The sequence below is a fragment of the Juglans microcarpa x Juglans regia genome, chromosome 2D, assembly GCF_004785595.1.
Source record: "Juglans microcarpa x Juglans regia isolate MS1-56 chromosome 2D, Jm3101_v1.0, whole genome shotgun sequence".
NCBI classification, from domain to species: domain Eukaryota; kingdom Viridiplantae; phylum Streptophyta; class Magnoliopsida; order Fagales; family Juglandaceae; genus Juglans; species Juglans microcarpa x Juglans regia.
Genome location: NC_054596.1, coordinates 38,409,823 through 38,431,602, shown reverse-complemented (window position 1 = coordinate 38,431,602; position 21,780 = coordinate 38,409,823). Strand labels below are relative to the sequence as shown.

General features: G+C 30.8%; 3 protein-coding genes across 3 annotated transcripts; 1 reads left to right on the top strand and 2 right to left on the bottom strand.

The window, feature by feature from the left end:
* Positions 1-8,155: 8,155 nt before the first annotated feature.
* LOC121250173 (potassium channel AKT1-like) lies at positions 8,156-15,225 on the top strand. The gene is made up of 11 exons (XM_041149164.1): positions 8,156-8,535; positions 9,707-10,072; positions 10,218-10,275; positions 10,367-10,684; positions 10,815-11,060; positions 11,176-11,274; positions 11,479-11,511; positions 11,630-11,815; positions 12,099-12,293; positions 12,390-12,465; positions 14,060-15,225. The coding sequence occupies exons 1-11, from the start codon at positions 8,348-8,350 to the stop codon at positions 14,941-14,943; spliced, it is 2,649 nt and encodes an 882-aa protein (XP_041005098.1). The 5' UTR covers positions 8,156-8,347; the 3' UTR covers positions 14,944-15,225.
* A 4,167-nt stretch (positions 15,226-19,392) lies between these two features.
* Positions 19,393-19,848, bottom strand: LOC121249501 (ATP-dependent DNA helicase PIF4-like). The gene has a single exon (XM_041148203.1). It carries the CDS (start codon positions 19,846-19,848, stop codon positions 19,393-19,395), a length of 456 nt encoding a protein of 151 aa, XP_041004137.1.
* A 666-nt stretch (positions 19,849-20,514) lies between these two features.
* On the bottom strand, positions 20,515-21,498 carry LOC121249500. The gene has a single exon (XM_041148202.1). It carries the CDS (start codon positions 21,496-21,498, stop codon positions 20,515-20,517), a length of 984 nt encoding a protein of 327 aa, XP_041004136.1.
* Between the last annotated feature and the right edge of the window lie 282 nt (positions 21,499-21,780).

Genomic DNA, 21,780 nt, shown 5'->3' with positions numbered 1-21,780 from the left:
TTCAACTCATCTCATCTCAACTCATTATCCAAACGACACATAAATCTTGCGTATTATTTTTTAAAAGTGAGTGAATTTAAGATTCACTTGAAAAAAAATATTTTTAAATAATAGATCTTATTTTTTTTAAAAAGAATGTAGATAATTTATACATTCTAAAACTATATCTAATATGATAAAAGGGAATGATTTTTTTGTTCATAGCAACGAGCAATAGTTAAATTTATACAAGAGAATTGGCATACACAAAGGAAAAACGCGATATGAAAAAAAAAAAAAAGACATTTTCATCGAATGTGTTAGCATTAATATTATAATACAAATAATTAAATATATTTATTCTCATAAGTTTAAAGCTTTAAAATTTTAATATAAGTAATGATTTTATATGGTATCAGTGCAAAAATTTTAAATTCAAATCTTGATTTTATGTTTTACTTCATTTAATTAAATATTTCACGTATTAGACCCACTCATTGAATGGTGGTTAGTCTCATGCGTATAGGAGAGTGTTAAAAATATAATAAAAAATATAAAATATATTTCTTGCAATCAGTTTAAATTTTTGGGACAAGTAATGATTTTATTATTAGCACTATTGTTCATAAAATTATCTTAAAAAATTGTTTTAGTTAAGTTTGTTTTTCAAATTTTTTGTAAGTGACGAGCTCTTTGGGAAAATATGTTGGGTTGAACAAATTTATATGATATTTGTTGACCTGTAATTCTATTGTTATGTCTTATTTTTGCAGTAGCAAAGGAGAGGGTGAGGTCGGATTCTAATTCTAACGAAGATGCTCTATTCTTGTCGAAATAAATAAATAAAAAAATAAAAATTAAAAGAGAGAGGAAATGTCGCGAGTATAACCACTACAAGTCTACAACCCATGGGTAATGCCTACGTCTTGTAGAAAGATATAATATATTGGAGATAAGAAGAATATACGACCTTATTATGTTATCAGAAAATTATAAATGCCATTTGAAAAATTAAAAAAAAAATCTTTTAGATATATTTATCAAAGTTTGTAAAATTAATAGGACCCATTAAAAATATGTTTGTGGATGTGTTTTGTTTTTTTAATTTTCATGAAAGATGTTATGGTTTTTATTTTCTAAAGAGAACAATATTTTGGTGTTAATGATATATTTCTATTGGGATTGGAAAAAATTTTTTGGAAAAATATCAATATTTTTTTTAAAACAAACATATCCTAATTGTGATCAATGGGGGAATTAAGAAATGATAAATCTTCAATTGGTGGAAAGAATAAATAATGATTTAGGAATCACAAATGGTATAAAAGTGCTAGATTTATAAAAATTAAAAAAAATTATAAAAATAAATTCACAAACTAACGTAACTTGATATACCCCATTAAACCAAATTAGCTTGCTATACTCGATTTCTTTATTGATTAAGTATTTCTCTTTTAGTAGTATATGATTACCTTCTAAAATAGGGCATAATTATATTAATTTTTTTAATTCTGGCACATGACATTTATAATATTTTATAATAAATGCATACTTTTTTTAATTCTTTATTCAAATGGTACTTTTTCTTCTGGTATTTATATAATTTTTCTTAAATTTGAAAATTGTACATATATAAATATATAAGTGATTTATATTGTCACCAATAGGAGTCTAACCAGTTCGGTTCGGTCCCATCCAGTTTTGGACAAAATTTAGGACCGAATATAAAACCAGACCGAACCGATATGTACCGGTTTTACATTTTTCAAAACCGATTATGCACCGATTACACTCCTAAACCGATACTTCCAGCTTTATCAGTTTCCGATCCAGTCCGATTTTCCGTTTTATATATATAGTAACAAAAATAAATATTGTAATAAAAGTAGCTATAGCCTATAACTATATAATTATTAATAACTAAACCAAAAGTCGAGCTTAATGCAGGCAACCTATCTAACTACTATATTTTGCTTCATTCACTGTCAAAGACCAAGTACAACCATTCTTTTAATTGTAAACATCCATATGCTATAGTGGGTTTATATATGCTAGAATATATATATATATATATATATATATTAATATTATAAGCTCCAATTAATTTCTTCACCCAATCCATATATGAAATTCTCATATCTACATGCATACGTTAATTTCAAAGTAATTTCTTATATGTTATTATTTCTTATTTTATTTTTAATTATTTTTGTTAAGCCTCCACAGTTTAAAACAATATGAGATGTTGTAATATGCAGATATAGATGATAAAATCATTTTGGAACATACAAGAGAATAATGAGATTTTTGACTTAGCAGATGAATCGATGATAATGATATGCAGATGCAAATGATAAAATCAGTTTAAAACAGATGATATGCAATGGAGCAAAGCCACTCGAAAGCTTTCATTCAACTCAGAATCTCAGATGCTTAATCAAACAAAACAAACAGAGCTTTAGGCTAACGTGGTCCTTAGAAAAAAAAAAAAAAACTAGGAAGTCCACAACCCAAACATATCATTGCAGATTAAACAAACAAAACTTCAGTGCTTCACTATTGAGTATTGACGTTAGATAAATAAAGATCCTCAAGAAAAATTACCGTCAAAGAAGAGAGACGTGAGAGCCGGCTGCGTGAGAGATGGGAGGGCTACGTGAGACGTTGAGAGAGTGAGGAAGAGAGGTGAGGTCGAGAACGTTGGATGCAGAGAGGCCGTGAGAAGGCAAAGATGGAGGCCGTGAGAAGTAGAGAGGCGAAGAGTGAGGAAGAGAGGGGTGCCGACGGAGGGACTAGAGGATGAGACGGAGGCAGTTAGCTTGTTATGTGCAGCGGAGTTCCTGGAGAGGGGGGGATCTAGGGTTTCTAAGGGGAGGGGGTGGAAAACTGAAACTGAAAGACAACGTAAAATTCGGGGGTGAGGGGGATGGGGGTGGGTTTGGAGGGAACGAAAGCTGGAGGGGGGGAATGACATTGTTTCTTAGAGTAATTTAATACCATATAATATATATATATATATAGTTATATATATTTTGTTATAGTGAATTAACCTATTAAAAAAATTGTTCTAGACTTATAGTGATTTAATATAACTATATTAGTTTAGTATTATTTAATAGTTATAGTGATTTAATGTAGATTAGTATAACTATAACTATAGTCTATATTAGACTATTAGTATAGCTATATATTAATATTAGTTATATATTAGTGTAGCTATATAATATATTAGACTATATACTAGTATTAATATTAGACTATATAATAGTTTTAATATTAGACTATTAGTATTAGTATATATATTAATATTAGTTATATATTAGTTATAGCTATATAATATATTAGACTATATAATAATATTAATATTAGACTTTTAGTATAGATATATATTAGTATTAGTTATAGTGATATAGTATAATTATATTAGTATGACTATAACTATAGGCTATATTAGACTATTAGTCTTAGTATATTTATTAGTCTTAGTTATAATTATATAATATATTAGACTATATAATAGTATTAATATTAGGTATTAGCAATTTAGCATAGCTAATTAGCTATATATTGGTATGGTATTAGTTATGGTGATTTAGATTATATATTAGTATTTGTTAATTGTTATAGTGAATTTAATTTATTATAACTATATTATTGATAGTATTATAGTGATAGTTTTAGCATAGTAATTTATTATTTAGTATAGTGATAATATTAGACTTTTAGTATAGATATATATTAGTATTAGTTATAGTGATATAGTATAATTATAACTATAGGCTATATTAGACTATTAGTCTTAGTATATATATTAGTATTAGTTATAATTATATAATATATTAGACTATATAATAGTATTAATATTAGGTATTAGCAATTTAGCATAGCTAATTAGCTATATATTGGTATGGTATTAGTTATAGTTATTTAGACTATATATTAGTATTTGTTAATTGTTATAGTGAATTTAATTTATTATAACTATATTATTGATAGTATTATAGTGATAGTTTTAGTATAGTAATTTATTATTTAGAATAGTGATTTATATACTAATTTATACATAAACTTAAAGTATATTACTAATAGTAATATAGTATTAGACTCTAATATTATTATAAATATTAGTATTAGACTATTAGTTATAGTGATTAAAATAATTATATATTAGTATTTATTAATTGTTATAGTGAGTTTAATTTATTATACCTATATTATTGATAGTATTATAGTGATAGTATTAATATAGTAATTTAGTATTAGTATTATTATATCATTATTTTATATGTGATTATTTAGTATAGTGATTTATATACTAATTTATACATAGATTTAAAGTATATTACTAATAGTAATATAGTATTAGACTCTAGTATTAGTCATAAACTTATAGTGATTTAGTACAACTATATTATTATAAGTATAACTATAGTCTATATTATATATTAGTATTAGTTATAAACTTATAGTGCTTTAGTATAGCTATATAATATATTAGACTATATAATAGTATTAATATTATACTATTATTATAGTTATATATTAGTATTAGTCATAAACTTATAGTGATTTAGTATAGTTATATTATATATTAGACTATATAATAGTATTAATATTATACTATTAGTATAGTTATAGATTAGTATTAGTTATAAACTTATATATTAGTATAACTATATAATATATTAGATTATATATAATATAATTTAATATATATTTTTATGTTTAAATCATATGATCAATTAAATTTTTATCTTTAAGATTAAACTTTTATTTTATAAATTATATAATATTATCTTATATATAATTATATTAATAACATATGATCAAACAAATTACAAATGTTCATATTTAAGATTAACATTTTATGTTATAACTTATAATTTATAAATTATAATATGAAATTATTACATATATGATATATAATTACATATAAAATTTTTACATATAATTATATATTATATATAAAACTTATATATAGAAAATATTTTGTATAATATTAATTTTGTATAAAATAATAAAATTTATATATAAAATATTAATTTATATATATATTTCTCCAATCGGTCCGGTCTGGGAAGGTGTAAAATCGGAACCGAACTGGTTCCGGCCGATTTTCCTAATATATGAACTAGTCTCGGACTGGACCGGTTCAAAATCGGAGTTGGTTTTCCGGTATAAATTTACACCCCTGGTCAGCAATCAGAAGTGATTGTAAAGAAATTAATATTTACTAGAAAAATGATATAAGAACAACTATATTATAATTTTTTTATAATTAAGAATAAAAAATTATTATTTTATTTATTTTGTATTGTTGTAGGTACAGAAATTTTGAATTAAAATAAAAAATATCAATATTTTAATATATAATAGTAATATAATTGGTGGTGTATTATTGCCCAATATTTATAAACAATTTAGGTAATTTATACAAACAGTTCTCTTTCCATAATTGGGATGGTAATGATACGGTGAGAGATTTCTCACGCCCATTCCAAGCGCGTGATTCGTACGTTAGTACTAAGTACGATTTTCTTTTATTCCTTTTCATTATTTTAAGGACTCTATATCAAGTCCAATGTGCGGATTGTTGTGTATGTTGTGTATGAGAGAGAGAGATCGGATTTTATAGTGAAAAAATTTAAAATGGTTTATAGGGCGGTTTATTTGACGAAACAATATAATAATTGAAATAGTGCTTTTGAGTGGAGACTTGAATCGATTTATATCTTTATGTGTAAGAAAAGAAATAAAATTTAAAAATTACAACAGTTTATAATGAAACATTATTCTTAAAATGATTACCGCTTCATCAACATAACACTTCAACTTTAATGGGCAAAATGCTTACTTTTATAGGTAGAATGTCATATCGGAGTCATATGACTCCACTTAAAATACAAAACAATATAAATGTTGAATTAGTGATTTTGGATGGAGTTTTGAATCAGTTTATATCTTTATATGTAAGAAAAGAAACGAAACTTAAAAGTTATAATGATTCATAATGAAATATTATTTTTAAAAGGTTTACCGTTTCATAAACATAACACTTCAAATTTAATGAGTAAAATACCTATTTTATTGGTAAAATATCACGTCAAATTATATGACTCTACTTTCATATATAGTAATAGATTGTGACGAGGGAATTGATGATAATAATTCTTATTATTATCTATTTTTACAACCAGCTAATGGTAATATATTTTATTATTATTATTGATGAGATTTTCAAGCCTCAACCATTGTCATATTTCGAATAAGATGTTGAAAGGAATTTAATTTTATATGTAGAGTTTATCAATAATTTTTTGGTCCAGTTAAATTTTTGAGAAATGCTTTAGTTATAAAGAAATTTCACAAAAATAAGTTTACTAACTGACATGATTTGATACGTTAGATTGTAAAACTACTTTTATTATAAAGTAGATCTAATGTATCATATGAAGTGATCATATCAATTTGTAAATTTATTTTTATGTGATCTCTTTATAATTGTTACACTTATCTAAAATTGTGAACTTCAATATGACTTAAAATGGGTTGCAAGCCACATTTTTGTTTAAGAATCCCCCTTATTAAAAGGTAATAAAGGTATAGGATGGTAATAGAGCCGAATTCACATCAACACCTAACATTTAAAGAAATATTTCTTAATCAAAGAAAAATCCAAGATTAAAAATAAAAATAAAAGTAAAAATTTGGTCCCAATCTTGTCAATTGGGGCCATCTAGCATTTCCCTTTAAATTTTACTTGTTTAGTTTGTTTTCAAGCTCAAAGTCATCGAAATCGGGTTAGATGAATATTCAAACTTGTTCATGAACTAATCAATTCGTTTACTACATCTTCATACAACCAAATGCCATTTCGAAACTTTATGTAGTTTTATTAATTATTAATTTTTGAATTATATACTACTCTTATGACTTTTAAGAATTATATATAGGGTAGTGATATAGTTACTATCCTATTACTACTTATCTACTATTCAAGGGCATTTCAAATTTTATTTTTATTTTTATTTTTTTATCTTTTTATCATTTTCTTTTAAGTATTTTTTTTTAACATCTTTAATCACTAAGAAAAAATTAAAAAAATATATAACTTTATTAATATTCAATTTCTTAATCATTAAGTAAAATAAAACATTAAAAAAATCAAATACAAAAGGAGTAGTAGATGGGTAGTAGTAGGGTAGTAACTCTATCGTTATTCATAAACTATTTGATAAAATAATAACATTCAAGATAAATGATGTCAAAATCCACTTATATTTATTTATTTATTGAACCACGTCGTTTAGGGCCTATTTGGGATTGCATTAAGGGTATTAAAAAGTGTTTAAACTTTAAATAGCTTCAACAACCCTTAAGGAAAAAATTAGATAATTTGGCTGTTACATTAAAGTAGTTTTTAATATAAAAAAGTTAAAAACGTACGTTTGAAGAAAAATATTTTTCTTCAATTGTACCTTTTTAGATAATTCGAAAGGTAGTTTCAATTTTAAAGAAGGCTATTAAAAGGCAAAAATTTCCATACCACTTTTAAATAATTACTTCTTTGTCTTGTAATCTTATTGACATTATCTCAAATGGCCTTTTATGTCATTCTACCTCAAAAATTATGTTTTTATATTATTTTCAAATAAATATAATATATTTAAAAGTGCTTTAAACGTATTATTATCAAACAATAAATAATTTTTTTAATAGTAGAGCAGCTCTATAACTAAAAATTCTAAAATTAAAAATTATATTACCTACTACAATCTCAACCATGCAAACACTAAATAAGGCAACAAATAAGATATAAGGATAGCATATTATACTATCTATATTTACAATAAAGATAATATATTAGTACTAAATATGAAGAATTTTAATTATTATGTTTTAAAGAAATATATGTGAAAATATCTCATATTTTACCAATTTCCTTTAAAATGAAGAGAAAAATCAGCATTTATTATTTATAAGAATTAAAAATCAACCGTTTTAGTAGTTTCCATATTACATAATGAATATAATAATGACAAATGCAGCGTTTATTTAAGGTAGAAAGACAGCTTTGAGAGTAGGCGGCAAAGGGAAATAGCAGAATAGAAGCAGCGTTTTAAGGTAATTGCAGACCGAGAAGAGACCACAGAGAGAGGGCGCGTATTATATAAACTGGACCCGACTCTTACATAACTAAATACGAGAAGCAAACAAAGAAACGTTGTTCATGGCATCCTTCCCGATGCGTGTTTACGTGTAGAAGAAAGAGAGAGAGAGAGAGAGAGAGAGAGAGAGCAGAGCCTTTGCTCAAGCAACGAGAGTGGAGTGTTTTTTCTCTGTTTGTTTCTTTGGCTGTGTATCAATAATGGAGCCTTTGATGAACAAAGGGGTCTTTCGGGTTTCAATGTGCGGTAAAGAAGAGATTGAACAATTGTCGAGGGACGGTAGCCATTACAGTCTCTCTACGGGGATTTTGCCGTCCCTTGGAGCAAGAAGCAATCGCAGAGTCAAGCTTAGGAGATTGATTATATCGCCATATGACCGCCGCTACAGGTTCAAAAATGATTCATTTTCTTGGTTTTTGTTTCTGGGTTGGTTTTGTTTTGTTTAAGTTTGCATATTTCATTATCTTTCCTCCATTGTTTTGATTCTTGGGTTATGTGCTTCAATGTTTTTTAGCTGTTATAATAATAATTTAATGGTATTCTTGCTTTTCTGGGTTTATGCTGCATTTGTTGAATTTCTGGATACCTATTTTGTTATTTTCTTTTTAAATTGAATAATATAATGATGGCTGTATTGACTGAAGTTGAAGTGCTACTGTTGGCTTATTTATATATTCTTCAATAATGGGGCATTTGGAAAAGATAATAGTTGAATCTTGTGATGGTTCGTTTGTAACTGATAGCATTACTTCTTCTTTTTTTAATCTCCATTTCCTTTTATTTTTTGCTTCAAGTTATCTCTTTGAGAATGAATCTCGTATTTGTCGTTCTGGGATTTTTATTTGAAAATTTTGAACTTCGTTTTGATTTCTTAAATGATTTTCTCTTGTATATACTGTTTTTCAGTTCTACGGTTTGTAGTTGGAAGCTTCTTCCTCCGTGTGACATTGTTCATCTAAAATCTTGATCTACCTCGTTGATTTTACGCCAAAAAGGATAGCTTCTACAAAAAACGATTTTCTTGTTTCTTTGTTCTGGTGTTGTTTTTATTTTGTGTACTTTTTTCCTGAACGAAAAGTTCTTCGGTCTTCCCATGCGTTTGGAATATTTGATTGGTGTCCTAAAAGTGAGACATCCACTTTTTTGATTGTAATTCGTATTTAATATTTGATCTTTGAATTGTCACCAAGTTAGACCAGAGTTGCACCTACTCGGCGGCTTTGAATTTTCTTCTTGTTCATGACGGAAAACAGTTTGTAGCTTTTGTAGACTGTGTCTTTGTCTTTGCTTTTCCTCCCCTTCTTGTTCTTGTAATGCCAATGTGTATTTTACAAACCGAGCATCGTGTAGAAAAGGGTGATTCATTACCCCAATTTAAAAGAACTAATGTTTCAAACTCCGAAAATATGTCATGTACAGAGTAGATCCATTTTTGCATAAAGATCTGTCTTCACTCTTCACTTGTAGACTGAATTCATAACCATTATCCATAATTATTCATAAATATGTCAGGACATTACTTTTCGGTAGCTTGACTCAGACTAAATTGGTTGTTGCAGGATATGGGAAACTTTTCTCGTTGTTCTGGTCATCTATACTGCTTGGGTATCACCGTTTGAATTCGGCTTCCTTAAGAAACCACAGGGACCACTCTCCATTACTGATAATGTTGTCAATGGATTCTTTGCTGTGGATATCATTATTACCTTTTTTGTAGCGTACCTTGATAGAACAACCTACCTACTCGTTGATAATCCAAAGAAGATAGCATGGAAATATGCACGTTCCTGGTTGGCCTTTGATGTCATATCCACAATCCCTTCGGAGCTTGCTCAGAAGATTGCTCATTCACCTTTCAGGTCGAATGGCTTATTCAACATGCTTCGCCTTTGGCGTCTCCGGAGAGTTAGTGCCCTATTTTCCAGGTGAAGAGGATTTTCATCTTATTAATTGTGCTTCCAATTATTGAAAACAATATGAGAATGATTTATCTTTATTGATTTATTTGTAGTTTGGTTCCTGTAGAAAAAATGGTTTGTTCTAACTTGGGATTTATTGCCGTCATTACAGATTGGAAAAAGATAGGAACTACAACTACTTTTGGGTTCGATGTGCAAAACTTATTTGTGTAAGTCTACTATAACTCCGGGACTATATAGGTGAAGGAAAGGTTTCTCTCCTACTACACTATCTTATAAGGATTGCGATATTTTTTACAGGTTACCCTTTTTGCGGTTCATTGTGCTGGATGTTTCTATTATTATCTGGCAGCACATTATCATGACCCTAAGAGGACATGGATTGGAGCGTCAATGAATAATTTCCTTGAACAGAGCTTGTGGATCCGCTACGTGACGACGATGTACTGGTCTATCACTACTCTAACTACTGTTGGCTATGGTGATTTGCACCCTGTGAATACAAGGGAGATGACCTTTGACATCTTCTATATGCTTTTCAACCTTGGATTGACAGCATATTTGATTGGAAATATGACAAACTTGGTTGTCCATGGGACCAGTCGGACCAGAAAATTTGTGAGTGAATTGTATTAATTGATACTCTGCCATAAATATAATTCCAGACATGGACTTTCGTTCTAATACTTGCTAGTTTCTTGAGTCCTTTCAAATAACCGTTCCTTTTCTTTCTTTAATAAATCTCCAGAGAGATACCATCCAATCTGCCTCTAGTTTTGCCCAGAGGAACCAGCTGCCAGTTCGCTTGCAAGATCAGATGTTATCACATTTATGTTTGAAGTTTAGAACAGACTCAGAGGGGCTCCAGCAGCAAGAGACCCTTGATTCCCTTCCTAAAGCCATCCGTTCAAGCATTTCTCATTATCTTTTCTACTCTCTTGTGGATAAGGTGTATCTGTTTCAAGGGGTTTCAAACGACTTGCTTTTTCAGTTGGTAATTCATTAAACTCTTGGTTTAACTTCCAATCTTCTCTCTAAAGTGAATTGAATTCCCCCTGCTTCATTCTGGTAAATGCTTACATGGTATTTTTCCCTCCCAACTTTTGAAGGTATCAGAGATGAAAGCTGAGTATTTTCCTCCAAAGGAAGATGTGATCTTGCAGAATGAGGCACCCACAGACTTCTACATCCTTGTCAATGGAGCAGTGGTAATAATCCAATACATTTATTCATGAAAATATTGTATGTATGTACTTTATTATGTTAACGAAGTTGAATAGAGCTGACTACTTACATATAAAAACAGAATAGAGCTACACTATTTTTGAGATTTTTTTTTCCCCAATAAATTACAGCAGTATCTTTTCATTAAATTTAGAAAATGATGGCCCGTAGTGTTTGCATTATAACAGGATCTATTGGTCCAGAAAAATGGAGTCGAACAGGCAAGTCTGATCTCCCAAATCTTCTTTAACTTTAGATGGATTCCTTTGGGGCTGAAACATAAGTTATGATGTCCAGGATATACGATATGCTTACTGAAAACATAGGAAATGGTTGCAGGTTGTAGGAGAGGCAAAAACTGGTGATGTCTGTGGAGAGATTGGAGTACTTTGTTACAGGCCACAACTATTTACAGTCCGGACCAAAAGATTGAGCCAGCTTCTACGAGTGAACCGTACCACATTCTTAAATATTGTTCAGTCCAATGTTGGAGATGGGAACATAATCATGAATAACCTGCTTCAGGTCTGTAAACTTAAATTATTGCTATAATCCTTCATCAATGCAGAAATTCTTTTCCTACTTGGAATAATCTGTACCCTTGCTGTGTTTTCTAACAAATATGTAGAAATTTTAAATTGGCTGGTGTAAAGCTTTCACATTTTCCGAGTCGTCAATCAAATTTTTATTTAGCATATGTTGGTTTTGTAGAATACAAGCATTTCGCTAATGTGAAATAGTTCTGATCATATTTACAATAAAGATTAACATATTCTGGCTCTACATGCCTTTTCTTCTTGGTGGGCAGCATTTGAAAGGCCTTAATGACCCATTAATGTCAGAAGTTCTGGTGGAGACTGAGAACATGCTAGCTCATGGCAGAATGGACCTGCCTCTTAGTCTATGCTTTGCAGCTCTAAGGGGGGATGCCTTGTTGTTGCATCAGTTGTTGAAACGGGGTCTTGATCCAAATGAATCGGACAACAATGGCAGGACCGCTCTGGTGTGTGCTTTGCATCTACTTATTTTATTCTCTTCTTGAAATGAGAATGCTAATATTTTATTTTTCAAATGTCGTCCTTGTTTCATGTAAAATCAGCATATAGCAGCTTCCAAAGGAAGTGAGAATTGTGTGCTTCTACTACTTGATTATGGAGCAGATCCTAACAGTAGAGGTACCTTCTAGCAGAAGCATGCCCATAAACATGGCCATTGTGCTTAACTATGTAAACGTCATTATCATCACTTTCCCTTTTGCTTGTCCTTTTTTTTAAACCTTTCACCATCCCGCTCTATTTTTTTAGAAGTGGTTTTTGAGTGCTCCAGACTTGATTATATGAAAATTCGACTATGTTCTAGCTCCACTATTTTTTTCCTCTATACTTCTCTCAAAAGGTTTCGTTTTAGTAGATCTAAACCTGAGACTGCTTTAACTTTTAGCTATGATTACATTCACAAACTTCTTCAGGTTGTTTTTTTTCAATTCCCTTCTGTTTCCCTTTGCAAATTTTGGAAGTTTTTCTCACAATATTTCATTTTCAGCCAAGGATTCAAATATTTTCTAAAAAGTCCTTTATATTTCTCAACCATTTGAATGTCTACTGATGTCTTACTAAAGTCAATCCCAATAATGAAGCTGCTATTATAACGTTGCCCCCTTCAAACAAAAAGATCTGCCCAATATTTTAGATAAATAATGCAGAGATATGTTGACTTTTGGAGTGGCAGTGTGAATTTAATTGTCAACTGAACCTTTGTATTATAATACCATTAAAGAGCACAGAATATATTTATGGGCTTATATGACATCTACTAAACCAAACACCTAATATATAAAGAGTTAATATTGGTATAAAAACTGGCGGATAATGATTTGTTGTAACATTTGTGGGGATATTTATTTGTGCAAATCTACATGGGGTTTGGTTCACTGTTTTTCCTTTTTGGTAATTTTTTGTGTTTTTATGGATGCTATCTTTCTTATTTCTATTTCCATTAATTTGTGGATTGTGTGAAGAGCCAAAAGGTTTTGCGCTACCTGTTTCTGTTAGCATGTATTATTATGTCGTGTATATTTATTGGTTGTGATTTGCAATATTTTTTATACTCTTATCCCATTAGCTGTTCCATACCCTGTAAAACATGATTTGTGGCATACCCTCCAAAGGGAAAGAAAAACCTTCAAATACAACTTCCAGAGGCATGTACGTGCAGTCTCTATGCCTTTGATTGTAGATAAGAGCATAGCTAGAGTTCATTATCTAAATCCGTACCAGGGTTTATGCAGGTCCTTTTCTTTTCCCTTCATACCATGATAATCTAAATAATTCAGAAGACTCCTTCCACTAATGATTTAAAAGTTGGTATGATTGCCAGAATCCCACATATTATAAATTATCTTGAAATGGAAATCAGACTTGTAATAGTTAAAAATGCAGAACTACATGTGAATATTCCTTTTTTAGGAATAGATGATCACTAGTGGCTCATATCAGTTGACTCTTCTTATAAAATTCTGTGATTGATTGATGAATGCCTAGACATGCCCCCCATGTTTGACTCGTACATTATCAGATATGGTTTTTCATTTCGTGAGGTCACCTTAATTTTCAATCCATATCTGAGGTCACATAATCAGATATGCCCCTATGTTAAATTACCTTTCATTGCATTGGATTTTTGGAATTAAGGTTGTTATCTGGCATGGATTGCTCTGCTGAGTGATTCAATAAGTATAAAAATGATGAGTTTAATTTTGCGTGTATGTAGACTCTGACGGGAATGTGCCACTATGGGAAGCAGTGCTGGCTGGTCATGAATCTGCGATCAAGGTGCTACTAGACAGTGGTGCAAATTTACAACGCGGAGACATTGGTCAATTTGCATGCACTGCTGCTGAGCAAAACAACTTGGCATTGCTCAAGGAAATAATTCGTTATGGAGGAGATGTCACACTTCCTAAAAACAATGGAAACACAGCTCTTCATGTTGCAGTTTGTGAAGGCAACATTGAAATAGTCCAATTCCTTCTGCATCAAGGAGCTGATATTGACAAGCCAGACCCTGATGGTTGGACCCCAAGGGATCTAGCTGACCAACAAGGACATGAAGACATTAAAATCCTTTTCCAATCTGCTAAAGAACCCAGAACTCAATCCATTGTTGCGATTCCAGAGCGGAAAAATGGCACTCGTTTCCTTGGGCGATTTAAGAGTGAGCCAGCAATCCGTCCATCCCAGGAGGGCTCATTCACAGGTACAACAGATGGATCGTGGAGCCAATCCCGTCCAAGGCGCAGGACTAATAAGTTCCACAACTCACTATTCGGTATAATGTCCTCTGCCCACAATGGGGAGAAGGACTTTCTATTCTCTGTTAACATGATAAGAAATGGCAAGGACCGTGGAGAATCTGGAGATAACCCTACTAGAGTGACAATTAGTTGTCCAGAAAAGGGAGAAGTAGCTGGAAAGCTTATGCTACTTCCAGGGAGTTTTCAGGAGCTACTTGAGATAGGTGCTAAGAAATTCGGGGTCTCTCCAAGTAAAGTCCTTAGCAAAGATGGAGCTGAAATTGATGATATAGATGTTATAAGAGATGGTGATCATCTTATTTTAGTCAGTTATATTGGAACTGAAGAATCTAATAGCTAAAACTCTCAAATAGATGAGTTTCTGTTGTACTTCTTGTACATCTATAGGTGAAATTTCATCTTTTTTTTCCCTTTAGAAACAAAGAAGCACCCCATGCCAATCCAGTTCAGATCTTGGGTGGAGATGTCTGTCAGAATGTAGTAATCAAGGGCCTCAAGGAGGGGAGAAGAGAGAGTTGTAACTTGTAACGTGCAAGTCAATGCGACAGCAACATAAGAACAAGAAAAGGAAGAGAGATTGCATAGCAGTCAATGCATGGGGAAGTACATCCCCTTATATATACATTCAAAAGTGCGCAATCTGGCAAGCTCCCGCCATACTAACAAAAAATCAATAAAACTGGTAAAGATCCCACCAATCCAATAAAAGATCAAGTGGAATGGTTGCTCTGTTAAGGGGATTAAGAATATATATATATATATATATATATATATATATATATATACTAGCAGTGAATTTTACATGCGATGCACGTTTGCCCTGTATTAAATTATTCTAAAATATAAACATCTAGTGTAGAAGAAAAGAATTTAATGATAAGGTCTATGAAGATAATATAATTAATTGTTTAAGCAAACTATGATTGTTTAAGGTCTCTGATAAATGATTTAAACAAACTATATGTTTAAGCAAGTCTGGAAAGTGAATATTACATAATTGTTTCTTTCGTTAATGAAAATAGAGTCTAAAACGACTAAATATTACATAATTGTTTCTTTCGTTACTGAAAGTAAAGTCTGAAACTGCTAAATATTACATAATTGTTTCTTTCGTTACTGAAAGTAAAGTTTGCTGGTTATGGATTCAAAGTGGTGTGTTCTCGTCATTTACAACATTTATGGAGAGAACATTGAAGTTTTTGTGACGTTGTTTTTGGAGTTGATCTAAATCTGCACCCAATTGTATGATCCATTTTTTGGTTGAACATAATTTTGCAATATTTTGGATATACGGTAAATGTTCTTGTATGGTGAATAAATATAATGTAAAAGATATTTTTGATAACTTCCTATTTGAATATCTAAGATTAAATGTTTTTAAAATACAAATTAGAATATGAATAAGTTGGTTACCTCTCCTGTATGTTCCATTAGTTCGATTGCTGTGCAACCCAGAGCTTCTTCTGCAATTTGACCGAACATGACAGCCCCCAGTCGTCCATTACCATCGTCAACTTCGATGTAAGCTCGACAGCTATATAAACAAACTATATTTTTTAGTCTGAATGATTAAGCAATAATTTAAATATAACATAAAATTGATTAAAGAAACATTTACGACGTAAAATATGAATATAACATATATACCGTGGTTGTGCATTGCTCATGTATTTGCAATGATAACATTGAAAATTTTCATTTTGTTCATATCCAGTCCCCTTCTTACACCCAATGCAGGACATGTAGAAGAATATTTGATGGAGATCAACCACACAAATAGTTGCTTTAATCCAAAATTTTGCTTTCTGCATTAATTTTGGAACAGATATATGTTTTTAATGGTTGTAAATAGTATGTAGTCTTAAGATAAGGTTGTATTTATTTTGAAAATGCATGTGTAAAATTTTTAGAAGGCAATATATATAAAGAAAAAAAAGTTTAAGAAGACCGTAGAAATGTACCGTCATTGGTTGTAGTGATTTAAGAAAACCAGCAAGATCATCAAGCTTAATTATGTCTTTCATGTCAACATTTGATGTCGATGCTGATGCTGATGCCGTTGTATGATGTAGATTTTTTTCGACGATTTCTTCAAGCAGTGCATGATTAAGCATCGTCCTAAATATTTTTAGAATAATTTAAAATGAATGAGAGAAATCATGGAGGAAAAGATATAAAAGAAAAAACAATTTTAGAGCTAGTTGATGAATATATATTTTGTGTATATATTTTAGAAATTTGTAATATAATATAGAATGTTTAAGTTTTTATTGTAGGTACAGATTATTTATATATATAATAAAGTAAGAAAGAATTACCATTGACATAATGGAGTTGCAGCAGGGATGACAGGATTTAAAGTAAATACACTTGTTGGTTGAGATGAAAGAGAAAGACCTATATTATAAAGAAAAGAAATTTGTTAGTAGATAATAACATTCTATTTTTAATAAATGTTGATATTATAAGTTGTGTAATATACCATTGTATGAACCGACTTTTAAACATGTTGCGAGTAGAGTTGGCTTAGCTTCAATAATATCAGAGATTGCTCGGCATTCACCATCCACAAATCGACTCCACATAGTTAACCATATAGGCATTAGGCTGTAAAATTTAAGAGAAAGTATTTAAAAGTGTAGTATGATGAAATAATATTGAAAACAAGGTAGTTAAATAATTTATTAATATCACATATATAGTTGAGAAATCTTCTTTACCTCTGGTCGATAACATATATTTCTTGAATTTTTGTTGGCCCATGTATTGAGGTAATTTCTCTAGGAGGTTTCATGTATATTGCGATCGCCAGAATAGCTGTCCAATTATGTTATTTTTTTTTTTTTGTGAAAACTGAATAAGAGTATCAAGAAGTATGTTAAATATATTGATGTGATATTTACCTATTTCAGTTCCAGTGTCTTTGTAGTCATGCAGATTGGTGAATGAGATAATATCATATTTTGGTGGTTGTAATTCCACTTCGTCATCTGGAATGTTTTCGATGATTGTTCTTGAATTTAAGATCCACTGGTATTCATGTGCTTCAATTCTATGCTTGGGATCTAAAGGCTTAACATAAGCATTACTGATGTAGTAAGACCGGAATGTGTGTAACATGTCATTACGTAGGTCTATATCTTTGCCGAAAATTGTTGCTTGTAGTCGGTTGCCCTGCATAATATTGTATAAATGAATAGTTATTTGCATTCAATTGATTAGAAAATAGTATTTATTAAATATATATATAAGATTTAATTTGAGAATATAGTTAGAATGAATCTATGTTGTAAGGGGAAAACATATATATTTTGAATATATCATGTGAAAGAATACAATGTAAATATTAAGTATGTTTTTGCAAGTATGATATTGATGTCAATGTGTTACCTCAGGGTCTATCAATGTCAGATTTTGATATTTTGTTGGTGAATGTTGTGCAGTACGTTTGGGTGATTTGTCTGACACAATCATCTTGATGCTCCAATTTCTTGTACTTGGAGTAATGTTTTTGATTGATGTATAGACAGTCCGCATGTTGAAGCCTACTTATGAATTAAGAGAAAGAAATATTAGTCCAAACAATTGAATTTAAATAAAACAATTTTAATAAAAGAATAATAAGAAGTTGTGAAAATTACATAGTGGAAAAACAAATTGTATTTAATTGAGAGATATATATTGAAATTCGATTACTCACAGAAGTTTATGATGGATATGCTAGTGTTAGTAATTCTCTATAAACAATATTATTTGTTTCAGCTTCTTCATAATCATGAGTTGATACTAGTCTTATAAGAACTTTTACTGAAGCAGAAGTTTTGGCTCTTGACAATACTACATATAGTTGGCCATGACAAAATACAGGTTGAGGCAAGTATACACCAACAAAATCTAATGTCTGCCCTTGTGTTTTATTTATTGTCATCGCAAAACTTAATCTGATAGGAAATTGTGTTCTTTTGAATGGAAAACCACTATTATCGTCTGCATTTGGCAAGAAAGGAATCCTTGGTATGAAAACTCTTTTTCCGGTGTGGTGACCAACTGCAATTTCAGCATCAATGATATTTCGTTCAAAGTTGCGACAAATAAGACGTGTTCCATTGCATAAACCTTCTGAAGGATTGACATTTCTGAGTAACATGATAGGACAATTTTTTTTTAATAACAATTCATGGGGTGGAAGTCCATTTGGTATTAATGTGTTTAAGAAATCCTCCATGATGCCTTGTTCTGATGTATCAATCTTTTCATCGAAACTATAGTATTGTGTAACTGTACCAGGAAATCTTTGAATAAGTATTGTATTTATCTCATCGACGGAGTTGTTCTTTGGTGTCAATATAGCTCGATTTGTCATTTCGGATAAATTTTCTGAATAACTGCCAATATCCTGGAAGACCGCATCGATCAGATCATCTAAAGACTCCACATCATTTTTGTAAAGAATGAGCATTTCATTGGGAATTTTGATTTTATTCTCAATTGTGATTGGTGTTGTTCCATTTCCGACCTGAAGTAAATAATTTGAGAAGTTTGGATCGAATCTTGCTCGCATATTTTCACTCAACCTAATCTTAGTTAAAGTGGACCACAAATATGACGATGCTAAACTGGCATTAACTTCTTCTTGTCTTGTGCCTTTACGAATCACAGGTAAGACTTGACGAAAATCTCCACCGAATACGATAATTTTTCCACCAAATGGTAATCTTGAATCAGTTATGTTTCGTAACATTTTATCCAATGCTTGCATACATTCTTTTCTAGACATAGGTGCTTCATCTCATATGATTAACTTTGCAAGACGTAACAATTTGGCAAGAGCACCTTGTTTGCTTACACAACAAGTACTATTTTTGTCAAGATCTAATGGAATTTTGAAGCGTGAATGTGCTGTTCGACCCCCAGGTAAAATAGATGCAGCAACACCAGACGATGCAGTTGCAAGAGCAATTAAGTTTCTTGATCTCACTATAGCGAGAAGTGCTTTATATAAGAATGTTTTCCCTGTTCCACCAGGACCATCAATGAAGAATGCAGCAGATTCATTTAGAAGGACTTTCTGTAAAATTGATTCATATGCATGTTGTTGTTCTTGATTAAGACTCATCGAAGCCATAAGATCTTCTTCTGGTATCAAAACTGCAAATTCATTATTTATTTCCCTAGATTCAGTTTCATTCTGATAAAAAGAAACATCATGTTCTATTAAATGGAACATGTTTATGTCTTTTTCCATCGATTCAAGTGTAGAAGAGATGCTTCGTAAGACTTTTGTCCTAATATCTGCTGATGTTGCAACACTTGTTTAGAAATCGCTTGACATATCTTGTTCAAAATATTCCCAAAGTTCTCTAGGATTTGTTGGGTTACAATATACTAAAATTGTTGCAAATAACCATCTTAAACTGTGTGGTATTTCGTATAAAAAAGCCTCTTGCATACAATCTTGCAAACTGGTATCTCTTTGTAACAAACCATGTAATGTAGCTGCTTCACGAAAGGTTGGTGTAGTGACATTGCCAACTGTTTTGATGTGGTCAAATGATAAAGGGCCTCTTATATGATTTAACAATATCCGTAAGTAATACCTTTCACATTCGAATGGACTTACTGTAACAATGCGGCCTATAACAGTTTTCTTCTTTCTTGGAGTCCATATTTTGTGTTGTTGGTTCCAAACAAAAGCTTCAAGAAATTCTTTGTACAGTAGTCTTCGTGCATTTTTATTAGCTTGATTTGTTGAAAAGAATTCAGTCAACATTGATTTTGCCGTAAAATCAGATCTCAGAACATTGTTAAGGTCGTTATGTGCATGAAAAGCTACCAGATGTTGATCTTCAAGATGTAGATGTAAACTGTAAACTGATGGATACATTTCATTAAGAATAAAGCCATATATTCTCTACATGGCTTCTGGTGGAGCAATCCATCTAGCTGATTGAAATTGTTGGATTTCATCTATATCTTGGATGTTTTGTCCAGGAATCAAATTGAAAGCAACACGATCATGACCTTTATAAATGTACTTATAAAGGTATTTGACTGCTTTGATTGTTGAGCAAATTTCTACATTCAAGTGACAATCAAATTTTGCGAGGAGATATGGATTATGTGGAACAACCCAACGGTTATCTAAATTTTTACCTCTGACTTTGACAATTATTCCATTATCACAACGTCTGTACTGTGGGAAACAATCGATTCCAACAGTTGTGTTAGATGCAAAGTCTTTTGGAAAGTGGTTTTTACAACTGCCATTTGTTTTCATACACACATTGTTCGGATTTAGTACTCCACAGGGACCATGCATCATATGTCTTATTACTGTCTTGTGCAAATGTAAATTTCTCTCTTTGTCAAGTATTTCTGCTGATACAATTTCATCAAAAGATTCTGGAGCATAGATTTTCCAATCTCTTTGTAGTATGATCAAGAAATGTGCATGTGGTAGTCCTCTTTTCTGATGTTCAATGACATATACATATGCTGAAACTTTCCCAAATATCTCCTGTTTGAATAATTCATCCTTCAGTTCTTCTAATTTTGCTCTACAGATACGTGCAATCAAATCAGGACGATTTTGTGCTTCTTCTTGTGGACCCAACTCATCTAAGATTTCTTTCCAACTTGGGTTACATGTCATAGTTAAAAAGATGTCCGGTTTTTCAAAGCGTTGGACTAAAGTCATTGCTTCCATATATCTTTTGCGCATATCTGTTGGATCTCCAATAAAAGATGAACGCAGAATGATGCGTTTACCAACTTTAGAAGCATTGATTTGTCCAATTGATATACTGTCAACTATTCCTTGATACACTTCAGATCGAATCTCTTGTTGCTTATTACAAAAATAATCCAATCTTGACGTCTCAATTTTTACGTACATATCAACAACAAACTGCTGCAGTAAACGGCCCGAGAACAACAAAATAGATTTTATATTTTTCCTAATTTGAAGTTTGTAGCAATAGTACTCGCGGCATGAGACAACCTGTTGTTTTCTATTCTTTTTCAGCACTGTAAGATGATAAATTTAACAAATCAAAAATATAATATTGTTATATTAGAATAATAAAAAGTTAAAAGAAGATTAATTATTTTAACCTTCTTGTTCCTTTATAAGCAGTTGTTCTGCTGATACTGATTGTTGAGGGTCAATTGTTGCTCT

Coding starts and splice junctions, on each gene's coding strand:
- LOC121250173 (XM_041149164.1), top strand. CDS start 8,348: ATGGAGCCTTTGATGAACAAAGGGGTCTTTCGGGTTTCAATGTGCGGT. Junction 8,536..9,706: donor CCATATGACCGCCGCTACAG/GTTCAAAAATGA, acceptor TGGTTGTTGCAG/GATATGGGAAACTTTTCTCG. Junction 10,276..10,366: donor GATGTGCAAAACTTATTTGT/GTAAGTCTACTA, acceptor TATTTTTTACAG/GTTACCCTTTTTGCGGTTCA.
- LOC121249501 (XM_041148203.1), bottom strand. CDS start 19,848: ATGGAAAAAGACATAAACATGTTCCATTTAATAGAACATGATGTTTCT.
- LOC121249500 (XM_041148202.1), bottom strand. CDS start 21,498: ATGTACGTAAAAATTGAGACGTCAAGATTGGATTATTTTTGTAATAAG.